Source organism: Schistocerca nitens, chromosome 4, assembly GCF_023898315.1.
Source record: "Schistocerca nitens isolate TAMUIC-IGC-003100 chromosome 4, iqSchNite1.1, whole genome shotgun sequence".
Taxonomy (NCBI): Eukaryota; Metazoa; Arthropoda; class Insecta; order Orthoptera; family Acrididae; genus Schistocerca; species Schistocerca nitens.
In genome coordinates this window covers 61,597,484-61,612,391 of record NC_064617.1, presented here as the reverse complement: position 1 = coordinate 61,612,391, position 14,908 = coordinate 61,597,484, and the positions used below count along the sequence as shown (strand labels likewise).

Here is a 14,908-nt window from a genome sequence, read left to right as displayed (position 1 = left end):
TGTGTGTGTGTGTGTGTGTGTGTGTGTGTGTGTGTGCGCGCTTTCTTCTGCAGAGTTATGAACATAATTTGTGTATTATTAAAAGGTACAAAATAGCTGCAATGTAATTATCAGTCTTTATTTCACGAAATACATTTTTCGACATGCATTGTCATATTCAAATAACATGTGACTACAGTGTTGATGGGACCATTCACGTACATAATATACCATACATATTTGTTTGATTATATGTTAGTACTTACGTATGGTGTCTCTCCGAATAGTTGCCAGTTTCTCTGGTGATGGTGTTTAGGCAGATATTTGCTATATTTCGTTTCATAAATGTGCAGGTGGAAAATGGTTCAAATGGGTCTGAGCACTATGGGCCTCAACTTCTGAGGTCATCAGTCCCCTATAACTTAGAACTACTTAAACCTAACTAACCTAAGGACATCACACACATCCATGCCCGAGGGAGGATTCGAACCTGCGACCGTAACGGTCTCGCGGTTCAAAACTGCAGCGCCTAGAACCGCACGGCCACTTCGGCCGGCTGTGTAGGTGGAGCCATCCCAAATAAATACTGCTCATTATGTCTTTGATGCGACTCCCAGTGCCGACAGAATGTGTCGGTTTGTTTCCTTATGGAGAAAATGATTTTCTAAGCAGAATACGTGTCGCTTCAAAGCCATGATTAGCAGCTCACTCCAGCTACACACTGCAAAAACTAAGTTGCAAATATACATGCGATATGTAAATGTAGTTATCTATACTCGACGCATATTTTATAAATCATTACATCTTAAATATACTTTTTTCGATTTCCTTCCTTCGCAAGCTTTTTCATAAATTCTGTGCCTTGTTCCTTGTAGAAACTACCGTCCATTAATAATATTATAAAATGTAGTCTCACTTTTCCTCTGTTACAATGCAAATGATTGTCTGGACGAATAATTTGTTTTTAATTAGAAACGCATTTGCTACCAATGCCACAAACTGAGAAGTCCCGACACTAATTCATCTACTAAAATTAGGAGAGATCCCACACTTCATGGGACGGGGAACATTGTTTCTCCCTTCGGAATGAACGCATATCCATATACAGAAATCAACTGACGCCGCAAAAGTAATTGTCGTCCTCTTATCACGTCCTCTTGTGAGTATGAGCGCGTATGTGCAGCAGTTCCCGGGGATAATGTTTTCCAGCATTTCCTAGTGCAGTACTCGCCGTTCTCCTGAGCACGCAAATGACATACTCGGATTGTATTGGCAGGCCGAACCCATCCATCGAACGGTGTGAACTGATTGACGAATGGCACAGCATGACGAATCACTCTCGCAGAAATAATGGCCGGGTCTCATTCGGCGATGTTTTAGGTAGAAGTGTCATAATGTGCGTATCCGCAAGAGTTATTGCAGGTCAGTACAGGATGTTCTCTTCCTGTATACTAGTAACGATGAAAGTAAATAGCCCCAAAAGAGTTCTCTGCTCTTGACATTACGTGTAACAGTCTCGTCCATTAACATTAGACTTCCATAAGACTTTTAATGTACCACACTGTCATCCTATGGAAAAGTCACTGCATACAGATTATCTCCGCAGTGACACGAATTCCTTGCAAACAAAGACTATTATGACCCTCTTGGTTATTGTGGACTGCAGTTGATAGAATCATAGGCGATATGAAAAGTTAAGTTTAAGAAATGCACTGTATTCGCTCGGTACCAATATTTATTTCTTCCAAGATACATATAAAAGGCTTTTCTATCCCACCATAAACAACACACGAGACAAAAACTCACAGTGTCCTGTCACGGTAGTGTAACCACGTGTGTAAGTCTTAAAACCATCTTTTGCAGCGCGGACAGGTGCGAGTCGTGGACAAAGAGAATGAATAAAGTGCTGTTCGGTACCGAACAGCCCCAAGAGGATGGTCCCACAGTTTTTCACTTGGGTAGCCATCGACAGGACCGATCAGTGTCAAGCTACACTCTATCTATCTACCTATATTCGGATCCCGCTCCAGCTACTGCCGGGTCTGGGTGCTGACGAGTCCTCTCCATTTGGCTCGGCCCTCCCACCACTTTTCTTCCTCCAATTGCTGCCCGGTCAGACCGCTTCTTTCCACAGATATTCTCACTCCCATTATCCACCGTGTTCTTGGGCGCCATCTATGTCTTTTTCCATCCATCTTTAGTTCTTCCATAATTTTGGGGAGTCTCTCCCCATGCCTCCTCTTAACATGCCCATACCATCTTAATCTATTTTTTCCAATTTCAGTGGACATGATAAGAGCAGCAGGTCCAGTAGGAATGCAGTGGCTGTATAGAGTACAATCAAGTGTGTGGAGAAATAGTAAAATACCTGACGATTGGAAAGTGAAAAGATATAAAGGAGCTGAGTGAAGAACATCATGCGTTTAGGAAAGGAAGAAGCACGATAGACCTGATGTTTTCTAACTGTCAACTGAAGGAAAAAAGTTGGGAGTATAACAAAAGGGTGATAATGGTTTTCATAGACATAGAAAAGGCATTTGACTCAGTTAACAGGGAAAGACTCTGGGAAGAAATGAAGAAGATAGATCAGAAGATGCATACATTAGTGTAATAAAGACAATGTACAGAGGACACAATTGAAGAATTAGAACACCACTGGGAACACAGAATACTTCGAAATCAGTCAAGGACTTAAGCAAGGAAGTATTCTATCTCATGTACTTTTTAACGTTGTGGTGGAGGGAATGAATAGGGCAGTTAAAGATATAGTAAGATAAAAAGACAAAAAGATGATTTTTGCAGATGATATACGGTAATATGGGGTGATAAAGAGGTAGATGTACAGTTGCAACTTGATGCGTGGAAGGAAATAATGAAAAGGTATGGATTAAAAATAAATAAAGATAGGAGTGAAGTAATGGAATTTAAAAGAGAGAATGGAATCAACGGAAATATTACCTTGAATGGAGAACCCCTCAAAGTGGTAGAAAATTTCACTTATTTAGGGAGTAAAATATCTAGGGATGGAAGAGTAGGTAACGAAATTAATAAGAGGTTACAGAACGGAGGCAATTTCTACCAAACAATAAAACACCTGATTTGGAATAAGGAAGTTTCAGAAAAAGCAAATCTCCTTATGTATAAGAATTATTACTTCCCAATTGTCACTTATGGTGGAGAAACATGGAGAATGACAGAAAGGGACTGGAGCAGAGTGCAAGCAGGGGAAATGAAATTTCTCAGAGCAGTTAAGGGAAAAACAAGAATGGACCGAGTATGGAATGTAGAGATTAGAAAGGACCTTAAAGAAGAAAGTATGAGAGAAGAAAAGTTACACTCTAACAAATGATTACAAATTAAGAAAAACTGGATGATTTATTCAAGAGAAAGTTTTTAACAAACTGAGCCAGTCAATATCACGCTGGTCCACCTCTGGCGCTTATGCAAGCAGTTATTCGGCTTGGCACTGACTGACAGAATTCTTGGATGTCCTCCTGATGCATCTCGTGCTAAATTCTGTTCAACTGAAGCGTTAGATCGTTGAAATCCCGAGACGATTGTAGGGCCCTGTCCATAAAGCTATGAACATCAAATAGGGAGCGATCCGGCGAGCGTGCTGGCCAAATTAGGGTTTGGCAAGCGAGAAGGCAAGCAGTAGAAACTCTCGCCGTTTGCGGACGGGCATTATCTTGCTGAAATTTAAGACCTGAATGGCTTTCCATTAACGGCAACAAAACGGGTAGTAGAGCATCGTCGAAGTACCACAGTGCTATAAAGGTGCCGAGGATGCCAACTGCAGGGATCCTACTATGATAAAAATGGGGCCCCAGAGCATCACTCTTGGTTGTCGTGCCCTATCTGAGGCGACAGTCAGGTTGGGAACCCAAGACCGCCCGAAGCGTCTCTAGACAAATCTCCGCTGCTCATCGGGGTTCAGTTCTCAGCGGAAATCGTCACTGATGACAATTCTCCTTCAGTCAGCGATATTTTAGGCTGAAAAGGTGTAATTCTGTAAATTTTGCATAATGCTGCTTCCATTTGTGGTAACGAAATTTGTAACCTGCCTTATCCAGGTCTGGCCCTTGAATGTTTCGCATATATATTTTAACTGGGATAGTCTAGATTTTCCCTATTTAGGTTTTTAGAATGTTAGGTGCGATCTTGTTGCTAGACAGGTATATCGTTTTTCAAATGATATTTTGACAGCTAGTCTGTCAGTGGTTTCTTTTGGTATTTCTGTTTGAGTTTGTGCTGTCTGAACGTTGTGATATAAAATCGACAGACTGTCTGCAGGAGTATATCTTACATTTGCTCTTCCGAATTTGATTCGTTCCTATTTTTAAGCTCCGATATCTGTTTTCGGTACACTTACATTACTTCTCCTAAAACGCAGATGAGAACCAACGGAGGGAGCCTCACTCCTATTTGAATTTGAGAATGTTCCGAATTTTCTGCTCAAAATTTTTGCTTTAGATTTTACACCAAATAGAAATTCACAAATAATTGTAGTGGTTTTGAGATGCAGAGATTGTTTTTCCATAGGGGGGTAATTCGGAATGTAATTTCCGTTTCGATGTTTCTCCACGGCTTTGCTGTTATCGCAGTCCAGTTCACGCGCAATAATATCTCTGGTTCAAGCAGAACAAAATGACACCATTTTCGGCGCTCTGTGTTTTGTGTAGTTCGTAGTGATTGCTTATAATGCCATCGTTGATACAAAATCACACGGCGAATGAACTGAGATCTGTGATTCGTTTTCTGAATGCTAAGAACGTTAAACCAAGCGACATTCATCAACAAATCTGAGTGATTTAAGGAGAAAATGCAATGAATGCTTGAATGGTGAGAGGATGGGTCAGACAGGTTAAGGAAAGGCGTGATCAAGAGCGTGAAGAAGATCGAAGTGTACGTCCTTCTTAGGTTTCTGGTGAACTGCTTAGTGCAGTCGAACAAATGAAAGAAAACAATAGGTTTATGATTAGTGCTGTTGCTCGTCAACTTCCATAAATTTCATGAACCGTAATTTACGTGGTTGTTACTGAAAAACTGGGTTGTCATAAGGCGGCAACATTCTATGACGAATACATAAACGTACATCACGCTATGACAAATACCTGGAAAGTTGGAGCGGCTGTGTTGAAAAGTAAGGTAAGTATTGCGATGTTTTGTGAAATAAATTGCTTTCTTTATCTGCATTCAATACCTTTTTTTATTAGCAGATGGAACTTATTTGCCGAGCTTCCCTTGTAATTTTCAAGAGATGCACAATGTCCAATGGATCAAAGTCTTGTTTAAAATCTACACAGGTGCCATAATTTTTTTGCTGTCTGATAATTAATGTCAAACCTAAAATTAGTTCTGCGCAATAACTACCTGGTTCGAAACCAGCTAGTTATTTTATTGATTTACTTTCACATTGTTATTTTATTAATGTTTTTAGGCATTTCTAAGTGCCTTTGTACACTACTAGCCATTGAAATTGCTACACCAAGAAGAAATGCAGATGATAAATGGGTACTCATAGGATAAATATATTATACTAGAAATGACATGTGATTACATTTTCAAGCAATTTGGGTGCATACATCCTGAGAAATCAGTACCCAGAACAACCACCTCTGGCCATAATAAAGGCCTTGATACGCCTGGGCATTGAGTCAAACAGAGCTTGGATGGCGTGTACAGGTACAGCTGCCCATGCAATTTCAACACGATACCACAGTTCATCAAGAGTAGTGACTGGCGTATTGTGACGAGCCAGTTGCTCGGTCACAATTGACCAGACGTTTTCAATTGGTGAGAGATCTGGAGAATCTGCTGGCCATGGCAGCAGTCGAACATTTTCTATATCCAGAAAGGCCTGTACAGGACCTGCAACATGCGGTCGTGCATTATTTTGCTGAAATGTAGGGTTTCGCAGGGATCGAATGAAGGGTAGAGCCACGGGGCGTAACACATCTGAAATGTAACGTCCACTGTTCAAAGTGCCGTCAATGCGAACAAGAGGTGACCGAGACATGTAACCAATGGCACCCGATACCATCACGCCGGGTGATACGCCAGTACGGCGATGACGAATACACACTTCCAATGTACGTTCACCGCGATGTCGCCAAACACGGATGTTACCATCATGAAGCTGTAAACAAACATGGATTCATCCGAAAAGTGACGTTTTGCCATTGGTACAACCAGGTTAGTCGTTGAGTACGCCATTGGAGGCAGTCCTGTCTGTGATGCAGCGTCAAGGGTAACCGCAGCCATAGTCTCCGAGCTGATAGTCCATGCTGCTGCAAACGTCGTCGAACTGTTCGTGCAGATGGTTGTTGTCTTGCAAACGTCTCCATCTGTTGACTCAGGGATGGAGACGTGGGCACGATCCGTTACAGCAATGCGGATAAGATGCCTGTCATCTCGACTGCTAGTGGTACGAGGCCGTTGGGATCCAACTCGGCGTTCCGTATTACCCTCCTGAACCCACCGATTCCATATTCCGCTAACAGTCATTGGATCTCGAACAACGCGAGCAGCAATGTCGCGATACGATAAACCGCAACCGCGATAGGCTACAGTCGGACCTTTATCAAAGTCAGAAACGTGATGGTACGCATTTTCCTCCTTACACGAGGTATCACAACAACGTTTCACCAAGCAACGCCGGTCAACTGCTGTTTGTATATGAGAAATCGGTTGGAAACATTCCTCATTTCAGCACGTTGTAGATGTCACCACTGGCGCCAACCTTGTGTGAATGCTCTGAAAAGCTAATCATTTGAATATCACAGCATCTTCTTCCTGTCGGTTAAATTTAGTGTCTGTAGCACGTCATCTTCATGGTGTAGCAATTTTAATGGCCAGTAGTGTATGACTGTGTATGATCGGTTGAAATCCAGACACATGATAGCATTTTGACTCTTCAAACGTGTCGCTACGTATGAAATCCCTTATGTTAGTGTGTTCCTTACTAAACAAGTATAACTAATATGCAAAATGTTCACTGTAGTGTCTCAAATGCTACTGACTGACAGTAGCTATAAATTCATATAAACTGCAGCCAGTACTCACAGCTTCCGAACTTGAGCGGGCAGCGCTGCGTGTCCATGGGGAAGTCCTCCAGGTTCATGGGGCAGCCGGCCTTGATGGTCAACCTGCCACAAAGAAGAACAAGCCCAGAATCAGACCCAGGGAAAGTCTGACTTCGTCTTACCAGGATAAAACGCGTATGCATGCGTCCGCCTTATCCGAAAAGCATATGAGAAAATGAGATGTACGAAATGCCTTGCTTATATGAGTTCTTTGATTACAGGGACTATTGCGGTCTGAATAATTACGTATTCTTAGTATAGTAAATGTTTGAGAAATACTAAAGCGCTGTAAATAATACTAACTTTTTTGGCAAATATGAATCATACTTCCTCTTCCCGCAAAGCGATTTGCGGTTAATTATATACCAAATATCATATAATATCACCTAATATATATAAAACTTTGCAAACAGCTCTTATGGGTGACAAGTCACTAGTTGTTAGTAACTAAACATGACCGAGAGAAAAATATTTTTCCGAGTGCAAGTTTCTTAAAAAAAAAAAAAAAACGCACCCACATCTTTTATTCCTGTGTAAAGAAACGTGAGACAACGATATTTAAAAGATACGATGGAAACGGCGCTGACGTAAAAACAATTTAAGTAATAAATTGCATCACAGAAAGAAGTAAGATGAGCGAAATTTGGCGCACGATGAACGTGTAATTGTTTGGCTCAATTACTTGTGTGGATGATTCATACACATACGAAAACAGACGTCCAGAACAAAAGTTTACGCAAGATAGTTCATACACCGTTTTCAAAGTTTTTTAAAGAATATACACATTTCATTGGTGTAGACTGAGCAACTGTTAGATACCTGAGCTGTTCTGACTGCATAGTTTCACAGTATTTGTGGCAGTGGGTTCAAGTTGGAACCACGTGGTCTTCATGAGAGTTCTGCAAGACCGTATTAGGTAACTACCGGGAGAACTGATATAGATCACGTTTACAGAGTACAGGAGTATTTCACGTCAATGGAAGCAATCCATTGCCCATTGTGTTTCGTGGCAGGTTTTCTCTTTATCTATCACAAAACATATTTCGGATCATTATATTCTCATACCCTTGATCAACGTAGTAATTCTCTTACGCAGCTTTGTATTTACACACCATTTCCAATACGACCAGTGGCCATCCTGTTTATTGGCTTGTGTTCACTCATGTTTTATTAAAATGAGGAATTGCCGAGTGGCAAAACATGAGACCTTTCTTAAAAGAAACAGGCTGGACCACAAAAATGTTCAGAATCAGAAACTGCGTTTCAGCCCAGGTAACCACTTTCCACATCTCCACTCTCAAGACGGTGGATGGAACAACCTTCTCCCGAAACAACAGAATTGTTCGAACAAAGCCCCTCAGGACAATTTGGCCAGGTGTCGCTTTCCTGAGGCCAGTGCGAGAACCGTCGTTTGTCTCAGCGGCCGTGCAGTCGAGTAATGTTCTGTTTAAATTTCTAAAACAAGCGTTGCTACTTGATAATAAAGTTATTTTCTGGAGAGCGCGTTCTTTCTCATGCCAGTCTACGTGGGATCTCCCTTATTTGTCAACTTCAAATCGCATCATGTGTTGGCAGAAGTGTCATGATTCCTCACTCACCCCACATCACTGTTATTTAATAATAACGAAATCCGCAAGCATCGGAGTTTGTATAAGCTTATATTTTACTGGACGGTAATTTCAGTGTCTGATTCTACTCGCCTTCGAGATTCGTGCTCACACAGAAACAGCCAAGTTCGACAGCATTCAGAATGAGAGCGTACACTTTTTCATGTACGTCTATGTGGGAGCTCTTATTTGTCAGTTTCAGAGTCGTATCATCGAGTGGGACAAGTCTGCTCTTCCTCACGTCACAATACTACTGGTTAGTAATGACGAAGTGCGCAAGAGTAGGACTTTGTTTAAGATTCTTCCTAAAAATTTACTGGCTGGAAACGCATATGTTTGCCTTTATTGGCTGGCTGTGACACAACAGTGAAATCCGAGAGTGTTAAGAAAGGTGACATTTGTCTCTGGCAGATCGTTTAATAAAGATTTGTTATTGGATGACTGATGAAATGAGCTACTTCAGCACTGACAAGGGAACATTCCCAAGTGTCAATAAAGGATTTTATGAAACTTGGAAGGTGTGTAGAGAGGGAAAACAGTGCAATACGTATTTTTTGTTTGAGCCCAATTTCACTTTTAAGGGGTAAAACACACTCCGAAAGGTACTTTGGGTTCAAAATTAGCACTATGGGACTTAACATCTGAGGTCATCAGTCCCCTAGAACTTAGAACTACTTAAACCTAACTAACCTAAGGACATCACACACATCCATGCCCGAGGCAGGATTCGAACCTGCGACCGTAGCGGTCTCGCGGTTCCAGGCTGTAGCGCCTAGAACCGCTCGGCCACACGGGCCGGCGATCGTGGACTATTCATTAGTCGTCATCTCAGTAACAAATTCATCATGGACAGTGCAGCTCTTCTGAAGCTGTCCATATCGGTTGTTAGTGATGTGGTTGTGAGGGGAAACGCGAAGGAACAACCACAATTTACCTCAGGCGAGACAGACCTCACGTACTGGTGGACAGGAACCGCCAGGCTATTCGGAGGGTGGTTGCAGAAAATCTACATCTACATCTACATAGTCACCCCGCAAGCCTTCGTATCAGACGTTTCGGAGGGTACCCCACACCACTACTTGTCATTTCCTTTCCCGTTCCACTCTCAAATACAGCGAGGGAGAAATGACTGTGTATATTGCATCCGCGTGAGCCCTGATTTCTCTTGTCTTATCTTCGTGTTCGTTACGCGCAGTTTACGTCGGAGCCAGCACAATCGTTCTGCAGTCGCCTTCAAATGCCGGCTATCTAAGTTTCCTCAGCAGTGTTTCTCGAAGTGGAGGTCGCCTTCCCTCCAGGGATTCTGATTTTAGTTCCCGAAGCATCTCCGTAACGCCGGCCGAAGTGGCCGTGCGGTTAAAGGCGCTGCAGTCTGGAACCGCAAGACCGCTACGGTCGCAGGTTCGAATCCTGCCTCGGGCATGGATGTTTGCGATGTCCTTAGGTTAGTTAGGTTTAACTAGTTCTAAGTTCTAGGGGACTAATGACCTCAGCAGTTGAGTCCCATAGTGCTCAGAGCCATTTAAACCATTTGAGCCATGTCCGTATCATTTACATGTTGTACAAAACTTAAGGTAACAAATCTAGCAGCCCGGCTCTAAATTGCTTCGACGTCTTACTTCAGTCCGATCTGGTACCGATACTAAACCTTGGAGCACTACTGAAGAACAGCTCGCACCAGCGACGTATACGCGGTCTCCTTTACAGGTGAACCAATCTTTACTAAAATTCTCCCAATAAATCGAAATCGACCATTCAACTTCGCTGCCACAGTTATCACATGCTCGTTCACACGCCATATAGCTTTGAAACTTTACGCCCAGATATTTAAAAGAGTTGACTGTTTCCTGCAGGACACTAGTAATACTGTATGCGAACATTACACGTTTGTTATTTCTATTCATCCGCATTAACGTACATTTATCCTCATTTAGGGCTAGCTGACATTCATCACACCAAATGGAAATTTTGTCTAAGTCGTCTACTATCATCCTACAGTCACTCAATGTGGACACCTTACCGTACACCACGGCATCATCAGCAAAAACAACCTCAGATTGCTGCCCACCCTGTCCGCCAAATGACTTACGTACAGGGTGATTCAAAAAGAATACCACAACTTTAAAAATGTGTATTTAATGAAAGAAACATACTATAACCTTCTGTTATACATCATCACAAAGAGTATTTAAAAATGTTTTTTTTTTTCACTCAAAAACAAGTTCAGAGATGTTCAATATGGCCCCCTCCAGACACACGAGCAATATCAACCCGATACTCCAACTCGTTCCACACTCTCTGTAGCATATCAGGCGTAACAGTTTGGATAGCTGCTGTTATTTCTCGTTTCAAATCATCAATGGTGGCTGGGAGAGGTGGCCGAAACACCATATCCTTAACATACCCCCATAAGAAAAAATCGCAGGGGGTAAGATCAGGGCTTCTTGGAGGCCAGTGATGAAGTGCTCTGCCACGGGCTGCCTGGCGGCCGATCCATCGCCTCGGGTAGTTGACGTTCAGGTAGTTACGGACAGATAAGTGCCAATGTGGTGGCGCTCCATCCTGCTGAAATAAGAATTGTTGTGCTTCTTGTTCGAGCTGAGGGAACAGCCAATTCTCTAACATCTCCAGATACTGTAGTCCAGTTACAGTAGCACCTTCGAATAAAAAGGGACCAAAAACTTTATTGACTGAAATGGCACAGAAAACGTTCACCTTAGGCGAGTCACGTTCATACTGAGTTGTTTCCCGCGGATTCTCAGTGCCCCATATACAGACATTGTGACGGTTGACTTTCCCGTTAGTGTGGAAAGTTGCTTCATCACTAAACACAATCTTTGAAACGAAAGATTCATCTGTTTCCATTTGAGCAAGGATAAAATCACAGAAATCGATTCTTTTAATCTTATCAGCTGCAGACAGTGCTTGAACCAATTTCAGACGATAAGGTTTCATAACTAACCTTTTTCGTAGGACTCTCCATACAGTTGATTGTGGAATTTGCAGCTCTCTGCTAGCTCTGCGAGTCGATTTTCCTGGGCTGCGAACAAATGCTTGCTGGATGCGTGCTACATTTTCATCACTCGTTCTCGGCCGTCCAGAACTTTCCCTTTGCACAAACACCCATTCTCTGTAAACTGTTTATACCAACGTTTAATACACCACCTATCAGGAGGTTTAACACCATACTTCGTTTGAAATGCACGCTGAACAACTGTCGTCGGTTCACTTCTGCCGTACTCAATAACACAAAAAGCTTTCAGTTGAGCGGTCGCCATCTTAGCATCAACTGACGCTGACGCCTAGTCAACAGCGCCTCAAGCGAACGAATGTACAACTAAATGAAACTTTATAGCTCCCTTAATTCGCCGACAGATAGTGCTTAGCTCTGCCTTTTGTCGTTGCAGAGTTTTAAATTCCTAAAGTTTTGGTATTCTTTTTGAATCACCCTGTATATTGAGAACAACAGCAACACAGTTCCATGGGGTGCTTCTGACGATACCCTTGTCTCTGATGAACACTCACCATCGAGGACAACATACTGCATTCTATTATTTAAGAAGCCTTCGATCCAGTCACGCATCTGTGAACTTATTCCACACGTTCGTACCTTCGTTAACAGCCTGCAATGTGCCATCCCGTTAAATCTTTCCGGAAATCAAGAAATACGAAATCTGCCTGTTGCCCTTCATCCATATTTCTCAGTATATCGTGTGAGAAAAGGGCAAGTTGAGTTTCGTGCCACAGATGCTTTCCAAAACCATGCTGATTCGTGGACTTAAGCTTCTCAGTCTGAAGAAAGTTTATGGTACTCGAACTGAGAATATGTTCAAGCATTCTGCAGAAAAGCGAAGTTAATATATTGGTCTGTAATTCTGCGGGTCCTTTCTTATACCCTTCTCCTATACTCGAGTCACCTGCACTTTCTTACAGTGGCTTGGATCTTTGTCCTGGGAGAGACATCCACGATAAATGTGAGCTGAGCAAAGGGCCAATGCTGTAGAGGACTCTTTGTAAAATCGAACTGGGATTCCATCCGGATCTGGTGATTTGTTTGCTTTTAAATCTCTCAGTTTTTTCTCCGCGCCAGGTATGCTGATTACTACGTCGTCTGGACACATGAAATCAGCGGAAGGAATCACACTTGTGTTCGAAAGTGTTACCTGTAGTCCAGCTAGCATAATGACTGCTTGGTAAAAATAATCGAGTACAATGGTCGAGCACCACATTTATGTAGTAAGTTCAGAGTGTGCTGGAGTTGTGCGAAGAGCGTTGACACTGGGAAGTGGATGGCTGGAAACAGGTGATTAGCAGTGATGAGTCCCATTATACATTGTTACAATCCCATGGAAGGGTTTGAGTTCATCCAATGCATGCAGAACGTCACCTGACTAGATACGCCGTGCAAACAGTGAAGTATGGAAGACGTGGTGCTGAAGTATGGAGGTGTTTTCCTTGGTTGGTATGCCTTCCTCCGATTACATCGAAGAAAACGCTAAATGCGGAAGGATATGAATACGTTTTAGACCATTATGTACGGTGTATAGTAAAGAACCATTTCGGTGGGGATTATTCTTTGTTTTACCTTGACAATACACCCAGTACAAAGCAACATCCGTGAAGCAACGGCTGGTGGACGATAACGTCCCTGATGTGGACTGGCCTGCCCGTATTACCGACATGAACATATGGAACACATTTGAGATAAGTTAGAACTTTTAGTTAGCTCCAAATCTCAGTGTTCAACATCATTGCAGTCTCTGGTTTCGTCTCTTGAGCGGGAATGTTCCGTCATTAGACAACAGACTTCCAGACACCTCATTGCAAGTGAATTCAAAAGAGTTAAAGCCGTTATAAAGGCGAAGGGTGGACACACCCCAAGTTAGTGTCTACTAACAGGGTCCGAATATTTATGGTCGCATAGTGTATAGTCCTGACATCGAGTCCTTCATGTTGCTTCAGTACCTGTCGATTGATATCAGCAACATCTGCATACAGTAGGCATCACCAGATATTATGTTCTGGCGTGCCTTGTTCACCACAGCCACGTTTCCATGGCATACGACCCGCCAAGAACGTGTGCGAAAAATTTATTGCAACATTTTTTTCAGAGCGTCTACAATTACGGATAACACACTTATTTCATACAGTTAAATGGAACAGCGCTGACCGTTAATGTACGTTTGGCAGTATTAAGCGGCCTGCAGTTACAACTGAATACTCCAAAATATTTCACTTTTTGTGGAAGTGTTCTCCCCTGGAGCGCAACCTCGTATAGAAGCGAAACGTGGGCAATAAACACATCAGACACGAAGAGAGCAGAAGCTTTTAAAATGTGATACTAGGCCTATAGAAGAATGCTGAGAAATATATAAGTACATCAGATGTTCTAACACAGAATACGCATCAACAAATTAGATGGCAATTGCTATCTAATGTTCTAACACAGATCAAGCGTCAACTCATTATGTAGCATTTGGTGTGTAGCCGGCTGATGCTTATTCTTAGATTCTTATTTTGTATTATAACACTGAATAGCAGTTGTGTGTGTTAGTAGATTAGATAGTAAGTTCTGTCTAATTTTTTATGCTTATTTTGTGTTAGAACATCTGCTGTTACACTAAATATGCAGCATGATGATCAGTGTATAGTTAACATGGGTTTCCATGTCAATATTTATAATGACATGTGAGCAATGTTAGCCATCTTTCATTATGTATAAAAGGCATTTTACCGAAGCCGTTTCTGATCATAAAGAAAGATGAAGACAGCTTTGTGTCATGCATTTTCTTAAATGTACTCGTATAAGACCTTTTGGAAGTCTCCTGAAAAGTGTACAATGAAACATGCATTTCTACAGCATGTTGCTAGTTTGCACAGATCTTTCAGAAAAAAAATGTGAGTTCACTAATTACAGTTAAAAATTTTTTGAAGCCGATTGCCAACACCCGTTACGTATTTTTAAAAATGAGTGACACACGGCTGTTTAATTGTGTTTCATTACATCTATCAGTTTCGTTTTACGCCATCGTCAGGGGATCCATTAATGTAACTGTTGGACATTTATACCCAAAATGTGGATAATATTTTTAGTCTTGATCATTAAAGATATTGCTCTTTACCTAGATATTGCTGAAAAAAAAATTGTGCTACACTTGTTATATGACTTAAGTGTAATTACTTTTCTTTCAGATTATGGTACTATTGTGACCTTACTTATTTACTATGTACACCTAT

General features: G+C 41.9%; 1 protein-coding gene and 1 non-coding gene across 2 annotated transcripts in view; both read right to left on the bottom strand.

The window, feature by feature from the left end:
• Positions 1-14,908, bottom strand: part of LOC126252117 (gamma-aminobutyric acid receptor alpha-like) — a 235,467-nt gene that overhangs the window by 138,033 nt on the left and 82,526 nt on the right. Inside the window, exon 4 of the mRNA XM_049952984.1 lies at positions 7,045-7,127. Coding sequence (XP_049808941.1) covers positions 7,045-7,127 — 83 coding nt within the window. The remainder of the gene's footprint in view (positions 1-7,044; positions 7,128-14,908) is intronic.
• Trnas-gga (transfer RNA serine (anticodon GGA)) lies at positions 9,384-9,467 on the bottom strand. The gene is given in 2 exon segments: positions 9,384-9,418; positions 9,428-9,467. It is a non-coding gene; the product is annotated as a tRNA-Ser (tRNA).